The sequence below is a fragment of the Pimephales promelas genome, chromosome 10 (assembly GCF_988280905.1).
Source record: "Pimephales promelas chromosome 10, fPimPro1.hap1.1, whole genome shotgun sequence".
Classification (NCBI taxonomy): Eukaryota; Metazoa; Chordata; class Actinopteri; order Cypriniformes; family Leuciscidae; genus Pimephales; species Pimephales promelas.
This window is the reverse complement of record NC_142778.1, coordinates 10,298,209-10,314,316: the sequence shown is the minus strand read 5'-3', so window position 1 is coordinate 10,314,316 and position 16,108 is coordinate 10,298,209. Positions and strand designations below refer to the sequence as shown.

The window sequence follows — 16,108 nt, the reverse complement described above, 5'->3', positions numbered from 1 at the left end:
GAAACCAGATGATTTTCCATGTTGGACCTTGCGTGTGTCTTCAGAAGACATTTTATACTGTGAAAGTGGATGCATGTTTTTAGTTCATAATAAGCGTTTTATAGTCTTGTGTTATCGAATATGAAAGATTTGTAAAGCACACAATTAAATGTTTGTTACAGTCACAGTGTAAATCACAGAGGAGCTTCGGAAGCATAAAAGGAGGAGCGATGACAGTGAAGAACGAGAGAGGACCAGGCCTGGACTTTACGTTTTGTTTTGTTTAGGTTTTATTATATGTTGCGGCAGTCATTTGTGAAGGGCTGCCACCTTAACTTTCGTTTTGTGTTTACTTATTTTAAATTATTATTAAAGTATGTTGAACGTTTGCCGTTTCCCACCTCCAACTTCCCATAACAACATACCTTGATACAAGTAAGCAACTGAAAAAAAAGCACAAATGTCAGGGCATCAACACTTCTTCAGGGCCCAAAAACACCCCCTTTTCCCCAAGAGAGGCTGAAGTTATTGCTTTAGAAAAATCTTTTGTTATTGGTTTACCACTGTTTCTAATACATTTTTGAAGCGAGGTATGATTCAAACTGAGTTCTGTAACCTTTCCTCAGTATTCAGGACCCACTGACAGACATTGAGCAGAAGTTGTCATGCCACAAAGTCTGACCGAGGTATCATTTAATCACTAAAATCAACCTGTCTGGGGCTCCCAATCAGAGAACTGGCAGGGAACAACCAAAACAAACTCTGAAGAAAGATTGCCCGTGAGTGAAGACAGGGCGGATAAAATACAGAGTATTTTATCTCTGTATTTTATACTGCTTCCGAATCACCAATGGTAGTGGGGTTGGCAGAAACACGCTCTGATGGCATCACGGGAAGCCTCGTACATGTTGTGGTGTACCCAGATCTACCACGAGAGGGCTCGCCCCCAGTGACCTGGTTTCAAAAGTGTCAGGTCTTCTTTTTAGCCACCCGACAAGAGATCACAGGCCACAGATTGAACCTCCTCCTTGATAGCTGTGTTTGCGCACGCTGCCCGACCCCCTATCTCTGAGAAAAGAGGCGCAAGCAGCTACGCTAGCCTTCTGCTCGTCCCTTCTGGAACCAGGGCCTAGCTGGGAACAGCTGGTGGATGCCATTGGCTCTTGGATACGTTGAGGAATTAACTCCATCGACTATCGAATGCCATCGACAGTCGCTTAGCTTCCTGGTACCTGTTGATAACAGTATTGACAGTATTGAACGAGATCAATTACAGAGAGAACGACAAAGGGACCAAGCCTCGTGGCACAACAAATGTGTTATTTAGATGCATCTGTACTGTTTTTGGGATTATATGATTAGGGGGATTATATAACAAAACCTTTAGCACAAATAATCAGGAAGTGAATTAGGGACTTTGTAATATTTCATTTTATTGTAAAGGGCAAATATTCAAAAAGTATGAATTATGTCATAGGACCAACAAGGAAGAGAGACAACTACAAAACATCTACGCAGGACTTTGGTAAGAACAATTTCTCTCTCTCTCTCTCTCTCTCTCTCTCTCTCTCTCTCTCTCTCTCTCTCTCTCTCTCTCTCTCTCTCTATATATATATATATATATATATATATATATAAAAACAAAAAAACAAATAGAGTTATCAGAAGGGCTGATAAAACCAAAGCAAATCAAAATCCAACAAATTAACATATTTCAGTTAAATGGTAACTACATCTTACATTGGGGAACAAAATAATAACAGATCAATGGGTCCTAGACAGCATTCATTTCACACTGAAACATAGAAAATCCTGGAATGGCTGGTTATATGTGCTTTAGTTCAGGAAAATTACACACCAACAAATGAATCACTGGAGACAACAGTTCCATTACTTATTTGAATTGGCTTATAGCCATTATCATTTCTCAAGAATAGTATATATTCCCCACAACAATTTTACAGTAATCTTGCAAAAGTAAGTACAGCTGGTTTGCATACATGGCAATGCTTCTGGGGAGTTAAAATCAAACATATTGCCAGATCTAGGGCTTGATATACAAAAGGGCTACTATACGGGAAATTGACTGGGTCTTGACATTTTTTTTATTTATATGTATTTTTTTTGCCAATGTTTAACTGCAGATGTTACCTGTACTGTACTTCATATAGGTTTTAAGTGTATTACGTCTTATTTTTTGAGTGGCCTTCCTTTCTTTCATTATGCACAAATGTTCATACTGGAAGGGATTTGACAGTGAAAAACAAAGATCTGCCACCAACAACTCAACAATAAGTGAATGTTATTATGTTTTAGTGTTGCAATGTTTCCCCAAAATATTAAGATGCTGAAAACAAACTGTAGGAATGTTATTGCATTACAGTAGATAAAATAGATAAAACCATTAACTATTTATTTTAAACATTGTACAAGGCATTATTTTGTTTTTGCATACTTTCTGGTTGTCAAATGTTAGTGGTTTATTTTATTATTATTATTATTTATTTATTTTTTTTTGTATAGTGGAACGAGTTAAAATAAAGTACTACACTTGGTGTACTTTGCTAGGACACTTGTGTGAAACCAGCTAGATAAAAGTCAATTTGAAGCTCTAAGAAAATGTCTTAAAACATTTTGAGGATGCCATTTGGTTTGATAATTTATCGTCCAGTGTAATAAAAAATAAAAAAAATCATACATTTTAAGCGAGACTGAGTAGATAAATTATTTTTGGACCACTGTATATTGAGGAGCTAAGTGGACTAAAAAGCAAACAATGGGCTCTATGCACGGCGTTATTTCCGGTAAAGGATTAAGGATGCTCGATAACTTCCGCCGATCATAGAGTCCAATGCAATACCGAGAATTTATATTGAATTTTATACTCCATGGTTATACTAATGAAACGTTAGTCACAAAAACAGATAAAACAGACACCCCTCGTTGTGTTTATGCTTCTTTTTAAAATTATATTAAATAAACATAACTATATATAAAATTACATCTAAACGTATGTACGTTTCGTTTCAAAGATGGGAGGACAGTAAATATTGAAGACTCTGCCATAATCCCGTTTTCTCCGGTTTTCCTCCGCTTTAATCTACACAACCGGAAATGGACGAGCATCCTTACGTCAAATGCGGAACTTATGCGTGCATATAGCCCATTATAGTCTTTAAAGATGTCAAAACTAACAGAATTGAAGTCTTTAGATGCAAGTAATTTCTTATGTATTTAATGAAAAAGTGTGTTTCCATTAACTTGCATTTGAATAGACAATAAAAAGTACAACATTGACAGCATCTAAAATGTAAATTATAGATGTATGAACAATTTTATTAGACATAAAAAATCCTTATTTATACATATTCCAATCTTGGAATTAATCGTTTGATTCTATATTTATGATCAATGAAACTGCGTTTTCAAATGCATTAACTCTTCTACCTAATTTGACATTTAATGTTCTGTGTGATTTCTGGTGCCAACTTGTTTCAAAGGACGACATAATGTTAAACAAGACCACTTTTTAAAACCTTAAAATGAACAACATTTATGTAATTATTTAACCTTTACTTGTCATGTCATTTGGTCTTGCTGTGAGATTGCTGTGACTCAAAATGACCATTTTATACACACTCTCCTAAAGGATTATTAGGAACACCATACTAATACTGTGTTTGCCCCCTTTTCGCCTTCAGAACTGCCTTAATTATATGTGGCATTGATTCAACAACGTGCTGAAAGCATTCTTTAGAAATGTTGCCCCATGTTGATAGGATAGCATCTTGTAGTTGATGGAGATTTGTGGGATGCACATCCAGGGCATGAAGCTCCCGTTCCACCACATCCAAAAGATGCTCTATTGGGTTGAGATCTGGTGACCGTGGGGGCCATTTTAGTAAAGTGAACTCATTGTCATGTTCAAGAAACCAATTTGAAATGGTTCAAGCTTTGTGACATTATACTGCTGGAAGTAGCCGTCAGAAGATGGATACATGGTGGCCATAAAGGGATGGGCATGGTCAGAAACAATGCTCAGGTAGGCCGTGGCATTTAAACGATGCCCAATTGACATTAAGGGGCCTAAAGTGTGCCAAGAAAACATCGCCCAACACCATTACACCACCACCACCAGCCTGCACAGTGGTAACAAGGCATGATGGATCCATGTTCTCATTCTGACTCTACCATCTGAATGTCTCAACAGAAATCGAGAATCATCAGACCAAGCAACAATTTTCCAGTCTTCAACTGTCCAATTTTGGTGAACTCTTGCAAAAACCTCTTTTTCCTAGTTGTAGCGGAGATGAGTGGTACCTGGTGGGGTCTTCTGCTGTTGTAGCCCATCCGCCTCAAGCTTGTGTGTGTTGTGACTTCACAAATGTTTTGCTGCATACCTCGGTTGTAATGAGTGGTTATTTCAGTCAAAGTTGCTCTTCTATCAACCGGTATGCTTGTATCAGTCCGCCCATTCTCCTCTGCATGACCTCTAGCATCAACAAGGCATTTTCGCCCACAGGACTGCCACATAGTGGATGTTTTTCCCTTTTCACACCATTCTTTGTAAACCCTAGAAATGGTTGTGTGTGGAAATCCCAGTAACTGAGCAGATTGTGAAATACTCAGACCAGCCTGTCTGCCACCAACAACCATGCCACTCTTAAAATTGCTTAAAACACCTTTCCTTCCCATTCTGACATTCAGTTTGGAGTTCAGGAGATTGTCTTGACCAGGACCACACCCCTAAATGCATTGAAGCAACTGCCATGTCATTGGTTGATTAGATAATTGCATTAATGAGAAATTGAACAGGTGTTCCTAATAATCCTTTGGGTGAGTGTATGTGTGTAAATAAATTTTGAGATGACTGAATGCAACACATTGTCATTTGGACTATTTTGGTCCTGTTTTTTTGACATTTTAACAATACATAATTGTTATGGTGATTACACTTGTCTGTCTGTTACATTTCTCTTCATACTGTAGGCTATATATTTTTAAGAAATTGTTAGGTTAGGTTTAGAGTGAGATTAGCAATTAGCATTAAATATGTATTTAATGGTATATTGAAACTAAACTTGTCATTATACATTTATCTGCCTATTATGTTTTATATAATATTTTTAAACTCTATAAAAGTGATTACCGGTGTTTAGGTCTGGTGGTAGGGTCAAGGGATCTAAAATATATAAAATGGTAAAAATGTAACTATAAATATATTTATGACATAAAAGATTTGTAAATATTTCACATTTCTATAGCTGCAAATACATAATAATATTTACATTATACAGATGTTGTCAATAGTTCCATATCGCAAGTTTCAGTATCTATCCAAAAAAGTATGCTTTCGTACTCGTTTGTACCTTTTGTTTAAATGTTACAAACAATACCTTTGTTTAAATGAAATAAAAAAAATAAAAACCCAGGACATTTACAGTCATTTCAACATCGAATTTCAAATCTCTTGAAAGAATTTTTTGCTTGCATCTAAATGTAGCTCCTCTGATCTGGTCTGTTTGTAATAGCCAGAAAAAAAGAAAAAGAGGAATATATACATACATACATATATATATCGTCGCTGGCCGATGAAACTCACGTATGTCCAAAACGGTTACTTTTCAGGAAGTGAAAAAAACCCACCTAATTTCAAAAGCAGCTGAACGTAGCGTTGTCATGCTTGGTACAACATCTTTAAATGTAACCATATTCTTGCCAGTCGTGATATAATCCACATTTGACCCAAAATGTTTAAATGGACATATTGTACAGTAACGGTGGTCGATACGCATTCTTTCGATAATTAATTAGAATGACAAAATCGCGTTTCATATTGACAGATGAATAGGCTACGCTCAGTTTATTAAATAGCCTACGTCTCAGTTTATCAAATACGCTCAGTTTATTAAATGTCTCTTGCAAACTATGAAGAGACAATGAATCAATACACTGACATGGCGATGCTAGACTGATACTTTGTTTACACAATCCTACTGTAATTTTGTCACTTCTCTCCACTATGTCTCATGTCTGGCATCAGGGGGGAAACATTTACCTCGATAAAGTTAGGCCAACTGTAAAGGAAAGTCTTGAGAACAGTTGTCAAAAACAAAAGTTTGATGATACTTTACAGTGTTATTCGGCCATCTAATGCTGAGCTTTCAGAGACGCTTAAGATGAAACTTCACGAGACCGGCGAGATGCCTCCACAGGGCGGGGAGATACGCTGCGTGATTGACAGCTTTGACAGCAAATGGACTTACATGGAAATCAGATGACATGATTTCAGCTTCTCATTGGTCATTTAGATGATGTGAAGCATGCTGTATACGGAAATGAACCTGGACTTTCTATCCGTCGAAAAATCTCAAAATCGGCAAAATGGACATATCGGACAGCGGCGATATATATATGTGTGTGTGTGTGTGTGTGTGTATCACAGAGTGTAAAAGAAGAAATATGTTTTAAATTTCATGTCAGAACACATTAACTCCATGGTCCTACTTGTGAAAAAACAATCTTTAAAATAACTTCAAAGCTTCTCAAAGGGCTGCTACTCTTAAATATGAATGCATATTAATACATCTTAATTGTACAGTACATTGCAACTCTGACCACCCTCCTTCTTGGTTTCTCATCTGTTTACAGGCCAGACAAGGCCTGGGTCACTATAAATTCTAGAAAACAAAATAACAGACTACCTGTTGCAGCTGATCAACCCCTAACAGAGTGCATTAAATTACTGCAAGACATTGTCAGTCTGTTCATAACCCAGATTGGGTACCATTCCACAAGCCCCTTCAGTACAGCCCTAGCAGGGGTGGACATTGCAAGCCCGTATCTCTTTTCGGTCTTTACAGCTATTTAGTTGTGCATTTTTGATTCTCTTCCTGGCCGTCATTAGCCGCTCCTGGATTCCCCCACCGCACATCTTGGTACAGTCAGTCCATCCAGACCACGGCTTCATTTTGCATCCTTCAGGAAGAAATTTAGACCAGATACAAATGCTGTTAGTGGCAATAAGATCAGTTACTCATCTGAAATTCTGTTCTGTGACATTGTCTGTATTGGTGATGTTATGATGTTTTGAATTAGTAAAGGATCTAAGTTGCTGCTGTGGTGATGTTGTGACGCTGCTTTGCCAACAAGAGTAACTGCATTTGAAGAGTTCAGATGCAAAAGCCTCTTAGTGCCATTTGAAATTTTCTTCTAAAATGATCATTTTTTATCAAGCTTGTATATTTAAGTTCAGTAATTTCACTTAAATGGCAATGAAGATTACCTATTAATTGTCATTTAAGTGAAATTACTGAACTTAAATATACAAGCTTCATAAAAATGGTCATTTTAGAAGAAAATTTCAAATGGCATTTAGAGGATTTTGCATCTGAACTCTTCATTTGTAGTCTTAGTTACAAATTTAATGACAATGTTATGACTCTGATGACAATGTTATGACCCTACATAATTACTAATTACTGCATCTGAAGTGAGTTTTAATGCTAAATTACCGTACTAACAGAGAGTGTAGTGTTGTCAGCGTGTGAAGTGGCATTGTTATGATGCTCATTGACATCTGCAAGTGATATTCATATTGTGATGCTGTCTAAAGAGATCTTCAGTATCTCTAGTGGTAATGTGATGATTCATAATTACTTATGAAGAATGTCAGCAGAAATGCTGTGCTCCATATAATGCAAGTGTTCAGGCTTCCTTCAAAGTTCAGGCTTCAAAAAATCACACAACAAATGTTAATGCATACATCCCCAGATGATGAATCAACGTCTTTTGAAACAAAATGATAGATGTGTGAGAGAAAAGTGATGGTGCTTCTGCATCACTTCTTGTGAGAGTTTTCACAATTTGCTTATATCACACTTCACAGCATCCTCACAGTTTGTCCGAAGTGATGGTTTATAATTTAAAAGTTTAGTATTTTTCACACAAACCTATACTTTCTAAAACTATCAAGTTTTTGGGGCTACACATCACAGAGGATCAAACTTCGTCCCTCAGTGCCACTTCACTGGCCAAGAAAGCACAGCAACATCTTCACTTTCTGCATTGACTGAAATGGCATATTAAATATTAACATGCATCACTGTCTAGTTTTGGCAGTAGTAATGCCTCAGACCACAGAGCCCTGCAACACATTGTAAGGGCTGCAGAGAGAATTACTAGAACATTTCTCCCTACCATTTCAAACATATGAAAAACACATTGGCCCTCATTTATCAAAAGTGCGTAATGAAAGGCTTTTGATGACCAAAAAATAATTCAGACTGACAAAATAATAAAAAATACGTTCTTCTTCTTTTAAATGCTAATAATAATACAAATAACAATAACGACATTCTTCTTCTAAATAACAATAAGCATCATTAATACAAATCATAATAATAAGAAGAATACTATTATGCAATTATTAATGTGAATGAATGGTACTTCACATCACATCATCATCATCACTATTATACATGTGACGTGATTCGAAATTGAATGCTAATTTCAAAAGACGTGCTGTAAAATAATGCATTGTGATAGGTCATTTCGACTCCACGTCGGAGAAGTTTCTCTTCTTTGCCGTCTTCCGTGTGTCCATGGCGTAAAATGAGGGCGTGGGGGGAGCGGAGACTTGAATATTTAGGGGCGTGTTATTCTAATGACGATCGTTTTCGGCCGCGGGATTTATCAAGGGCAGGCATTGCGTACACCTGGATTTCAAAGGTACGCACATCTTCATAAATCAGGCGGTGAGAGGAGTATCTTACGCCAACATATACACCCGTTTCTACGCAAGATTGATAAATGAGGGCCATTGTGTGAACAAGACCCACAGCATCGCAAAGATACCCAATAATTATTATCTGCATTTTAATAACTTGTGTGGTACTTTTGCCACACAACTGATATCAACGCAAAGTCACCTGCCTCTTTTGATTCCATCACTTACATTTATTTTAAGTATATTGTTAATGTATTGATTACAGTGAAGTAATTGTATTATATAAGTTGCGTTGTAGATTTAGTGCAATGGTGTGACATTTCGTCCTACTGTATTGGCTGGAATGACAATAAACTTTTTTTTTTTAAATCTAATCTAAAGGGGTCAAATTAATTACAGCAGGGTCCGTTTTGCCTTGTTTTTAAAGCGTCAACTTTGAGGCACTTTCATTTTCATTTCATCTTTCACTAAATTATTTGAGTTTGCGTTCCATATAAGAAAGCAATATACATCTGGGATGGCATGAAAGTGAATAAATTATGAGAGAATTTTATAAGAGTATCCCTTTAACAGAGATGATGTGCATGTTCACCTGCGAGCTCATCTGCGCTCTCTTCCCCTCCCTGTTTGTTCTTCCTCTTCTTACGGTCTTCTCTGCGTCTCTTCCTCTCGTCACTGTTTAAGCGTCCTTGATTACACTTCTTGATCTTGCATGTTTTTTTCTGTGTGGTCTCAGGGCATGGATCTCCTCCAAACTGAGGCTCCATAGTGATCATGCGTGTGCGGATCAAGTGACCTTTCCCGCAGGACTTACTGCACTCTGACCACTCAGACCACTCTGACATCATACAGTTCATTGCTAGAGAGAAAAAGACATTAAAAAAAGACAATATTCAAGCACAAGGAGAACATTTCATTAAAAATGTAATTATTTCAAAGGCTGTTATATGATTTTGGGTTTATTTATTTTTGCATAATTTGTTTATTAGTCACTACTGGTTCACACACACACATGTATTTATTAAAACATTTGTTTAAAGTGTACTGAGTTTATGTCTTATGAAACATGTAACCTTAATTACAAATAACACGAAAGTTTGCATTCGTTAAACTAAACCTTTTTCAATACACTTATGGAAATATTGTGAGTCTCTAAGATACATAAAAAAGGAAAATTTCCACAAGAGGTACTAATTTGATTGAGGTGTTTAATTATTAATTGAATCTCATTAAAGATCGCATTATCCAAAAAAGATACTGTACATTATTAAATAATATTATACATGATTGAGAGTGTGATATTGCATTTATACAACAATACAATAGAAAATTAGTTGACTGTGTAACTCAAGAATCTTGGACCCTGGAGATACATTCTGCATCCTAATTTACAAATTATCTGTCCTAATTAGTATCAGAGATTAGTATTGAGATTATGATTGTGATTTTCCCAAATCACATACTTGGATGCTGTGCTATTTTGAGTGAATTTTCAAAGTGTATATCCATGCACACTCATGGCTAACACTGCCACGTAATATTTGCTTTGGAGGAAGATTCTTGATATTTCAGAACTACATACATGAATAAAAAACTATAAACATGCGTGACACAAATGTGTGACTTTATCACTTAACATCACATTAATGTAACGAACAATGCAAATGAATTATTGTTGGAAGGTCAGACAAAGACACAGAAAAGCTCATCAAGTGACACGGAACAAAAAGGATTTTGAGAGATTAATAAACAACATCTAACCTGACAAAAAATATTGATTTCATTTTAGCCATGTTATATTTAATCTACAACAGCATGGTTAACTTTTATAAATATACAAATAGCACAATAGCAAAACATATGTTTATCCACAAACTATGAAATATATAATTATGCAAAAACATGAGCACATGAGTCCTCCACGTGAAAAACCCACAATGGGGAGATCAGCATGCTACTTATTTTCTCGTCTATATGATAAGATAAATTGATTGGCATAAATGAGAAAAGTATTAAATTTAAAGAGTGTTTAGAAGATGTTAACCGATAATTTACATTACATAAATGTAACTAAGCAATTATGTAAACTAAGCAATTGTTTGACGTGGTAGAATGTCCTAAAACATGCCTATACTCTTCAGACTTGCAATTTGCAAAGAAAAGAGAAAAAGAGACCAAAATATAATTAGTAATTAGTCATATTACAGCAAAAAAGAATATTACTGTAATGGCTTTCCATTTAAGCATTACTCCAAACTAGCTGATTGAGTAAATGTGCTATTTCTTTTGACCACCGTGAACAAATTCATCCAAAGACCCAACCCGAGTGTTCTTCTTTTTAGAGCTTTGTAATGTATTTCCCCTGTGACAAAGCATTAGACATATCCTCATCTAACTATGAATCGTAGGCCCCTATCTGAGCTGCATCTTTGTAAATCTTTAAAAAAAAAATCAAGACTGAGAAACCGATCTTTGAGGCAACTTGGGTTCAACTCTAAAAACCAAATCAAGGATTAAGATGGCCAGCCAAAGAGAGCTGGCATATGGGACCAGTCAATCACCTCCATGTCTGCCATATCCAGTGCGGAGATGCCGTAAAGGTTCTATATGAGAGCCTTGAGCATTTTGATTGAGGAGAGCCCATTGCCAGTCAGCAGACTAACTAATCGCTACCCTTCAGTAAGCATCATGTTGCATACCCTGACTGTTCTTTCAACACAGTTGGGCAAACAGGAGACTCTGCTTAGGGAACAAGGGATCCTCCTTGTCATCATCCAAGTCTTCATTTGCCAGCTCTCCCAAAGTGGTAATAGAAACTAAAACACCATCCGGTAGGACCTTTCAGAAAGGTTTTTCAAGCCAACCGATTTCCCAAGCTCATCCACTCATCCTCTAAGCTCAGGCATGCTCTTGCAACTTGGAGCAACTTACATTTTGACAAAGTACTGACAATTACTTGTGTGCTATTTTTTCCACATTTTGTTATGTTGCCTTGTGCCGAAATTCTGAAATGTGTTTTTTTTTCCCCATGATACCACAGTTGTTTGATTAACATTGAGACAGACAGCCTTTATTATCCACAAGTTTCCGAGGGGCGCTACTGTAAAAAATAAAGTGGGTGAAACTTCCGGTGAGGCGGCGGAAGTAGCATTCCAATAGTATTTTGTGTGTTAGTTAGCGAAGAGGCTAGCTGTTTTTCGGAGAATTATTTTACTATTTAAAGACGCAAATCTTTATGAGAGATGTCGTTACGGAGCTCAGGGACAACATGTGCTGTTCGCGGTTGTATGTATAACCGGACTAAACTAATTCAGTGGCTTAAACGTGATTGTTTTGAACATAAGCCGAAAACGAAATTAGAGTGATCCTGCCAACGACTGTAGTTTCCATCACCTACCAAAAGACGACGAATCTTCCTGTGTACATTTGTTGAAATTCTTAATATTCTATAAACTCTATCAGCATGTGTTTGGCTGTTCGCTACTGATGTTACACCTAAACTCAGGATCAAAGCCTGAGTTGACAGAATACAAAATGTGCCAGTTAATGTATTCAAGCTGCACATTCATTTATAATTTTGAATAAACTCCAAAGCACAATGACTAAGTGTGTATTTTTATTTCAATTGTTTGTCAGCTCACACAACTGTCTGTCACCATGCCTTGATGAGTATTGATTATTAATAATGTTATTATAATACTCCCAACCAAAGTACTAAAGGTACTGTTATTTCACCCTTTTTAATTTTGTTGAGGTTGTGTTCCCACATCGTTAGCTAGTTTGGATCGCTATAACTTGAATGACTGTCAACTGTTGAATGAACGAGTGTGAAGTATGTCAAGTCGCGCTTTGTTTACTTCAAACCGGAAGACGCGCCCACTTTTGATGCAAGGCCTCATGGGGCGTAGGAAACTTGTGGATATACTAAGACCAACTGTAATGCTCAGAGAAAACCCGCAGAAAAACTGCGGAAATGCTAACGACTTGGAAGGAAGACTTTATTCATCAAAAACCGCTGGGAAACGCAGAAAAAGGAGACAACCAAATATTATCAAGAACCAACAATAACAGAGGGAGAACACAGGGTATATACAGGTGTCAGAGCCGATCCTCCCTATATGCACACTATGCAAGCTGCGTAGGGCCCCGCAAATTACTCAAGGCCCCGCCTCCCCCTCATGTCAAAGCGTGTCAATCAAAGTTTACAACATTGATGAGATAATTAAGTGGAACTATCCTTCTGGTCACAAAAAGAGAGACTGAGAGAAAACCATGTGAGTGAATTGCGGGAACAGTGATAAGGCAGACTTGTTCTCTCCTCTCCAAGTTTGAAGTCAACCTTATGAAAGAAGCATATTGGTTTAGAACCACTGTAATCTTCATTCTCAACACTCTTTGTCTTTCTTTAGTTTTAAAAATATAGACATGCCAAGGATTTATCCTGCAACACATTGATTTATCTTATTAACACATTGTTTATGTTATGAGTGTGTGTGTGTGTGTGTGTTTGATAGAGAAAGAGTGTAACTCACGACACTCTGGCAGCATGCATTTCTCCGTCTGTTCCAGCTCCTCACTGCATTCTCCCAACTCTGCAGGTGATTTGAGCATGCGCTGACGTGCCCGTGAGCCTTTACCACAGGTCACACTGCAGTCACTCCAGTCCGACCACGGGGACAGTAAACACGGGATAGTATCTATACACACAAAAAACACAGTATCATAACACTGAGGACTGTAGGCATGAGGGTGTTTATTCTGTATAAATATGATAATGTGCATTTGTGAGAATATGTTAACGTCAGTATATTCTATGTTAATATACTTATATTGGCATACGTGCGAATATGTAAATTGTGTGAATACTGTGTGAATATTGTAACGTGAAAGTTTATGTATGTTATATTAATATTAAAATTCATGTATGCTATGTGTATTAATATAGGTGTAAAGAAGTGTTGCTGAAGAGTTGAGTTATGTATTTGTACATGTTAAAGTGGGAGTACACGTGTTCACTACTTGCATTTTGTGTGAATATGTAGGTATGCATGTGTGTGCGTATACAGTATACAATTGTGAACATGTTCATTTGGCCATGTATGTACTGTAAATTAATATAGTAGTTCATGTCCACATAAACATTCCCATTCATGCATGGAAATCTGTTAATGTTCCTGTGAATGTGTGTGAATATGCTAAACTGGGTGGACATGGGTTTGCATATATTTATGTGGGTATTCATGTGAGTATTTGCACTTACGGCATTCTGGCATCATGCACTTCTCTGCTTCTACCACCTCAGCCCCACAAATGGAGCCATCAGATGGGGGCATTTTCACCATCCGTTCCCGTCTTTTCATGCCAAGCCCACAGGTAGCACTGCATATATCCCATTCACCCCATTCAGTAACCAGACAACTGCTTGGGGCTACACCAGTAGAAACATAAACAATACATACCATTGGAGTGGAGAATGTGTCAGTAGGTGAGGAGCTTTTATCATTATTGAATTATAGCTAAATTAAACATCTGTGTAACTTATTTAAATGAATCTGGCTTGTGTGTCAACAGATAAATAATACTCACAGCAGTCCTCATTGACAGTGCATGGCTCTGTCTCATCAGTGGGAAGGGTGCAGGGAAAGCCATCATCAGGAAACTGTTTTACATAGCGCTCCCTAGAGCGCACACCTGCGCCACATGACATGCTGCATGGTGACCATGTGATCCATTCTGACATTATACATGTGGAAGAATCTGTAAAAGTTAAGATTCACTTTGTTATTCATGTCCTTATTCAACAATATTTTCACTTAACTAGAAAACCCAGTTAAATTTAGCTTGATGTGTTAGCTGTTTTGGAACATGGTAGCTGGTCTAAGCTGGTTAAAGCAAAACTGGGACCTCGAAAATCTGGCACATCTTGCTCAAGAGCCCCATCAATCAATCGAACAATCACATCATATTAACTTATGGTGGGCAAAATGATTTTTTGAATATGGTAGCTGATTTATTGGTCTAGTTACTATGTTCTAATGCACAGATACCACCTTCAATACTTTCAACAGGACATGATGACTTTTTAACCTTTTTCTTAAATCAATTTAGACTTTCTAAGCTATATTACATTGTCTAATATACATCAATTAACAATGCTCACTCTACTCTGAAGCTTAATGAAGAACTTTGATAATATTGCTTATATTACATAATCAGCTATACTTAGATTGGCAATATGGAAAGTCTATGGTGCAAAACCTGGACTTCCCTCTTCTCTCTGGCATTTGTTCTGCTTGATAAAACAATGGCTAATTGAATCATTAATAAAAACCATGAGTAAACAGGGTACACTGGAGGTCGCCTATATATTATGTCCATCGTATGATAATCAATGGATAATGGATGTTAACACCTCATTAAACTCTAAGGAAAAACCCACCCACCTGTCCACCCAGTAATGTGTGGGATGCTTTAGACGGCAGGGCTGTTTTCTTTTTAAATGTTAATAAAGAGTCATCTAAATTCCTATCTATCTATCTATCATTAATTTATTCATTTTTTGTTAAATGTTTAAAGTTTTAAACAAAACTTTGTCTGTACTGACAGCACTCCAAATGTACAAAAAAATGAGCTCAATGTTAAAATGGAACAGAGTTCTCGTTTAACCATGCCTTCCTATTGGAATCCAGAGGAAGTTTATGCAGTGATTGTCTACTTCCACAACCATGCACTGCACAATATTTTGTAAACGGCATGTTTATTGCTCGGTAGCTCGATTCAGTTTGTCATCACGAGGTAGGCCTATGTCGTTTAGCTACGCGTGTTATGCGCGAATCGGTGGGCAGGACTAAACCGGCCGTGTTGAAGTAGGCATTGATCTTCCTCTGCGGGGGTAGTGTTTTATCCTCTTTGTCATCATAGTTCCCTACTTTGAAAAAGAAATGCATTTGCTGAGCCTGGTGTCAATAAAAGCTTTTATTGGACTAACACGGACGTTTTCAGTTTCAGAAACGTACAAGATATTCTTATAATATGATGACCTCTTAGTGTCACAGTCTTCGTCTGCACCATCCTGTCTGCGTCTCCAGCACTACACTTCCCATGATCCTCTTGTCTGCACACCTGAACTCACTCCCTCATCAGCCTCCCGTTCAGCGTCCTGTTCATCTGTTTCACCTGTCTTCACCTCATTATGTTTGATTCTTCAGTGTATTTAGTTCCTTCTGTTTTAGTCAGTCTTTGTCGGTCGATGTTTAATGTTACGCAGTGTTTCCTGTCTTCCTGCCTGTCTTTTGATATTAAATTCTATATTCCTTGTGACTTTGGACTCAGCCTGTCCTTCTGCCCGAACCCGCACCCGTGACAGATCGACCGACCGCCAAATAATGGATTTTGCAGCAG

At 37.3% G+C, this 16,108-nt stretch overlaps 1 protein-coding gene across 2 annotated transcripts in view; it reads right to left on the bottom strand.

The window, feature by feature from the left end:
- Positions 1-3,150: 3,150 nt before the first annotated feature.
- Positions 3,151-16,108, bottom strand: part of spon1a (spondin 1a) — a 224,035-nt gene continuing 211,077 nt past the window's right edge. Inside the window, exons 12-17 of one of the 2 annotated variants that reach the window (XR_016169862.1) lie at positions 14,294-14,464; positions 13,968-14,135; positions 13,240-13,404; positions 9,300-9,566; positions 7,639-7,709; positions 6,876-6,957 (exon numbers count right to left, since the gene is read on the bottom strand). Coding sequence is in view for 1 of the 2 variants with exons in the window: in XM_089135387.1 (XP_088991513.1) it covers positions 6,794-6,957; positions 9,300-9,566; positions 13,240-13,404; positions 13,968-14,135; positions 14,294-14,464 (935 nt within the window). In the remaining variant the exon portion in view is untranslated. Of the gene's footprint in view, positions 6,958-7,638; positions 7,710-9,299; positions 9,567-13,239; positions 13,405-13,967; positions 14,136-14,293; positions 14,465-16,108 lie in introns of both variants that reach the window. The other variant, XM_089135387.1, reaches the window with a different exon arrangement.